The sequence below is a fragment of the Pteropus alecto genome, unplaced genomic scaffold, assembly GCF_000325575.1.
Source record: "Pteropus alecto unplaced genomic scaffold, ASM32557v1 scaffold126, whole genome shotgun sequence".
NCBI lineage: Eukaryota > Metazoa > Chordata > Mammalia > Chiroptera > Pteropodidae > Pteropus > Pteropus alecto.
In genome coordinates this window covers 986093-991186 of record NW_006439187.1, presented here as the reverse complement: position 1 = coordinate 991186, position 5094 = coordinate 986093, and the positions used below count along the sequence as shown (strand labels likewise).

General features: G+C 36.1%; 1 protein-coding gene across 4 annotated transcripts in view; it reads right to left on the bottom strand.

Moving 5' to 3' along the window:
- Window positions 1-343: 343 nt before the first annotated feature.
- Window positions 344-5094, bottom strand: part of GPR174 (G protein-coupled receptor 174) — a 39326-nt gene continuing 34575 nt past the window's right edge. For 2 of the 4 annotated variants that reach the window (XM_025049772.1, XM_006916151.1), the window contains one exon: window positions 344-2865. In XM_025049772.1, the coding sequence (XP_024905540.1) occupies window positions 1308-2309 (1002 nt within the window). In that variant the 5' untranslated portion in view covers window positions 2310-2865 and the 3' untranslated portion in view covers window positions 344-1307. The remainder of the gene's footprint in view (window positions 2866-5094) is intronic. The other 2 variants (XM_006916152.1, XR_003047537.1) reach the window with 2 other exon arrangements.

Here is a 5094-nt window from a genome sequence, read left to right as displayed (position 1 = left end):
AATACTAGTACCAAACAGGTTACAGGCAAGGCATTGTAAGTGGTGTCCAAAGCTGTAAAAATTAATCTTTTACTCTTTTTTTAAAGGTGAAAGAATTGTCTTCTCCAGCTGTTGGAAGGTAGGCTGTGCAGACCTCAGAATAGTATAAATGGGGCAAAGCTGGACCAGACAAATTACTGAAGACTAGGATCCATATGCTGGGCTGCCTCCAAACCCTACTCTGGCTTGTGAATGTAGCTTTATAGTTGCCACTTAACTTAAAGTAAGAACTGCAATGTGGTGTGAGTCTTTTAAGAGGTGTATCCAACACTACTTTATCTTTTGTTTTGGCCTGAGCTTGGTGATTAATTAATGTACTACTTCTTCCATAGACTCAGAAAATGCAATAACCTGTCAGAGTACCTCAAATTCACTCTGGAAGCATTGTGGAAACTCCCTTTACTAGACAGGTCCATACATCTCCAAATGTGTTCTTTGGAAATAGTTTAAGAGAAACAGAACTGTAATTTTTACCTATGTGGTATCTCCTGGACCTATAGAGGCAATTTGGGCCACATTGTATGGACTTTGACAAGCTATCTGCCTTGGGTAGATTCAATATGGCAACTTATACAGTCATAGAAAGTTATTATATGTGAATCTGCTTCTTGTTCTCACTTTTAACATACTGAAGGCCTAAGTTCATATTTTTGTTCTATGAATAGGTGTAACAGATGATGTTTCATAATGACACTGAAATGAGGGAAATAGCTATTCCAGTCTTCAAACCCTAGAGTATAATCACACATGGGAGATAAAAATGATCCCATGTTTATAAACACTTTATTCTCACAGAATAATATATTGTCCATCCTACTTAAAACAAAACAAAAATATGATATTAGAATATAAATTGTGACTACCAGTATAAATATTAAGCTACATTGCCTCTAAATACTCAGTGTCCATTGTAACAAAATGAAGTGCTTATGATGACCCCCAAGCTGAACGTCTCTTTATGTCTTAGGTTCAAAGGTAAAACTACTGATTCTAGTTGAGAGAATACATGTATAAGATGTCTGAAATTTTATAGTTCAAGTCTTAAAGACTTGATAACATATTACTACATGGATATGTCAACATCAATGATGGTGGAGTATAATTTTCTAAATAGATTCTGTTATGAAGATGTGAATTCCTCATATAGGTAAGATAAAGCATAACTGAAAAGCTGTGAGTGCTTTCTGTGATTACTTCCCAGTAGCTTGGGGTACTGCAAATGTGTTCTGATATATTTCAGGCCACAGTCAGGTTTTTTTTTTTTTAATTTAGCATAATTCATCTGTCAGGGTAGAAGTAATATGGTTGCTCACAAAGGATTTCACATGAAGTTGGATGCTATCATGTAAATCTTGTCTTGAAAGCCGTCTTCTGAACTCATTAGTGGTGAAGTAGTATATAACTGGGTCAAGGCAGGAATTGAGACTAGCAAGACACAGAGCAACAGAATGAAATATCAGAATCACCCTTCTGGCTAGGCAGCTTTTAATTTTGTCAGACTTGACCAGGAAATCTAAAGGAAAACTGAAGTGATAAGGTGCAAAGCAAATTAGGAATACTCCCGCACAGGTGAGAATCATCTTCAAGGCTTTCTTTTTCTCTCCAAGGTCTTGGGCCACAGAATATTTATCTTGCAGTGATAAAACAGCCTTCCAGGTACAATACAGAACAATCAGAAGAGGAGTGACAAACCCAATTAACTCGCCAATGGTCATCATGGCAATGGACTGGGCCAGATTGACATTCCTCATAGGAAGATCCACAAAGCATTTAGTTTTGTTGCCTGGAGTGTCATCACTGGTTCTGAGGAGAGGAAAGAGCAGACAGGCAAGGCAGATGATCAGCCACCCAGCAATGCTGATGTATAGGTCATATTTCTGTTTGCAGTCATGAAAGCGAAAGGGGTACATGAGAAACCAAAATCGTCGCACACTGATGCAGACCAAAAAATAGATGCTTGCATACATGTTGACATACTTCAGGTAAAAACAGAACATGCAGAGGCCAGTCCCAAAAGGCCAGTCATGATTCAAGTAGTAAAAGATCCGCAGTGGTAGGGAGAGAACTTGTAGTAAGTCAGCAATGGCTAAGTTTATCATGAATATCACAGCCCGCTTGGTTTCTTTCATATAGCCATAAAACACCCATAAGGCTAATATGTTCCCTATGAGACCTGGCACAAGAATGACAGTGTATGTCACTGCGTAGATAAAGTATCGAAAATCTGTATTGTCTCCATCTGGCCCAGCACATGTGTCATTAGCAGGCATGTTTCTTTCTAGAGAAACTATCTTTGCCAAATGGTGGCTCAAAATCTAAATTTACAATCAACTCCTGCTCTTTCTCAGAGACAGATCATCCATGGGTTGGAGAAACAGTGTAAAATAACGTTTTTGCTGCATTGATCTGAGCCTCTACATATGATTTTCAAAGAACTATCTGTGTGTTTGCTTTGAATTTGTCTACAGTAATTAAATGGAAGTCTACTGTGCAAGCACAGATGACAAGCCGTTATAATTTCCCCCTCTTTTTTACACTGTTAAAAGGCCTTATGGGAAATCAAGACAATTGATCCTCTCCCATTTGGATCATGAATGTGTCATATAGCAATCCTTCAAATTCCCATATGATGATAGCCGTCACTTTACAGGTGTTTGGCAAGCTGTTTTTTTCTTTTCTTTATTTTTGGCTCACATAGAAGAAAGTTTTGCTTTAGTACTCAGTGGGTCTGCAACTCTTCAGAGATGATCAATGTGGATAGATCAGCTTTTCTGGGACTTTTGCAGTTACGTGTTGAAAGCTAAAAAGTGAGAAACAAAGACAAAGCTGCAAGTGAAGAAAAAAATTATTGTCTAGCACATTTTGCAAAAAAAAAAAGAAAAAAGAAAAAGCCTATGTGTAAAAAAAATCTGTTAGTTTGAATGGAAAGTTCTGATGTGAGAGTGATAATCCACACTTTCTATGAGGTACTTTAGAATCACAGGGAAGTATAGCTAGGCATCTGAGAGGTAATCTAGTACCTTGTTATTCAAAATGTGATCCTGAACCAACATTACTTGAGAGGCTGTTAGAAATACAGAAGAACCTCCTGTCCCACATCAGGATCTGCAGTTTGATAATAACTACAGGTGATTCATAATAATGTTAGAGAGGCCCTGATTTATATCATTGCTTCAGAAACCTCACTGATTGTCAGACTCATTTGTGAAGTTCTAAAAAATGAAGCTTTCCATAGCTTTCTTGGTGTCTCCTCCAGAGATTCTGATTCAGTCATTGGGGCCAAAACATGTTTTTTTTGTTCTTGTTGTTTTTTAAATCATTCCATATAATTCAGATATAGCCAACCCAACATTTTTCCTTGAGTCATTAAGGACATTTAGGGGCCATTGATTTAGTCCAAATCTTTCTCAGATGCCTGAGAAATGGGCAACTAGCCTCTTTTTAAATAATTCTATTTACATGGATCATTTAATCACTTCTTAATTATACAAGACAATGAACCATAGCACCAGTACATAGAATCAAAATTCCCTGAAAGTTGATTCAGCTGGGTCCATGACCTTTGTTCTGAGGTAAACAAAGTTTAACTTCGGGACCTGGATAGTTGCCTCAAGGCTGCAGAAAGCTAGAAGGACTTAACTGACTTTAAAGATATGTGGGGAGAACAAAAATTAAATAGAAATTAGGAAACATCCTGCCTTGGATGATTAAATCCATGTGGATTATTAAATCATGTGGTTTGAAGTGTGCCTGATTCAGCCCTTGAAGCAGTTGTTATTGCCATTATTTTGACTCCATTGCATGGTAAGCAAAATAGTACTTTTTTGTTAAAAAATATGATGCTCATTTTAATTAAAAGGCCAGATGAATGATATAGACTATGCATTCAGATTGAAGAAGTTAAATACTTGAGATTTCTCAGATTATTAGAGAGATGATGTTATAAAATGCAGGGAAGCACAACTGTAAAGAAAAATAATATTAAAAGTGAGATTAAAATTAGAGGTTATTCAGCTTCTAAACTGAAATACATCTTTGAAATATTTTGATTAGGTGGCAAGGAAAAATTAGGTGTCAGACCAAAAAGTCAAAAGCCCTGAGTTTTGAACTTACTTTTAACTATTTATATAAAAAGCATTGCCTACTAATGTCACTGATTACACATTAGAAGTTAACAAATGTACATCCAGTCAATCTTTACTGAACATTCATTCATCTCTCCTATCATGGCAAGTGACTCTTAAATCTATATCTCATCTGAACTATAGCTCTTTTTCCAACTATATATAAAACCTGTTCTCTTGGATGTTTTATTATCACCTTAAATTCACTATAAGTATTTAAGTGAAGTCATCTTTTACATTTATTTAAAATATGATGTATCTTGTCAACTTATGTCATCTCTTTGATAAAAATCTCCTAATGATGTTTTATCTTATTCAGAGGGGGAAAAAAAAAGTCCGTACAATGGCCTGTATCATCCTACATGATCTGGCCCCCAGTTACTCCTCTGACCTCACGTCCTAATTCTCACCCCCTTTCACTCTGCTTCAGCCACTTTTTCATTCTTGCTGTTAGGTGAAAGTATCAGGCACACTTCTGCCTCAAAGCTTTTGAATTGGCAGTTTCCTGTACCTAAAATGCTTTAGCCAAATTATTTACCTGTTTTACTTCCTCATCTCCTTCAGATTTTTATCCATTGTCACATTTTCTTGAGGCTTTCTCTGATCTTCCTATTTAAAACTGCAGCTGTCCTCCAACACTCCCCATCTCCCTTTAGTATTTATTTTATCTATTATCAATCATAACTAACATACTCTATGCTGTTTTTTACTTATTTATTTTGTGTGTGTATATACATATATATATTATGTGTGTGTATGTGCATATATGTGCGTGTGTGTATGTATGTGTGTGTGTGTATGTGTGTGTGTGTGTGTGTGTGTGTATATATATATATATATATATATTTTTTCTAGTAGAATGTAGAATTTATGAAAACAGGGATTTTTGGGTGTTTTGTTTGCTATCTATATACCAGACTCGCAGTGTTAA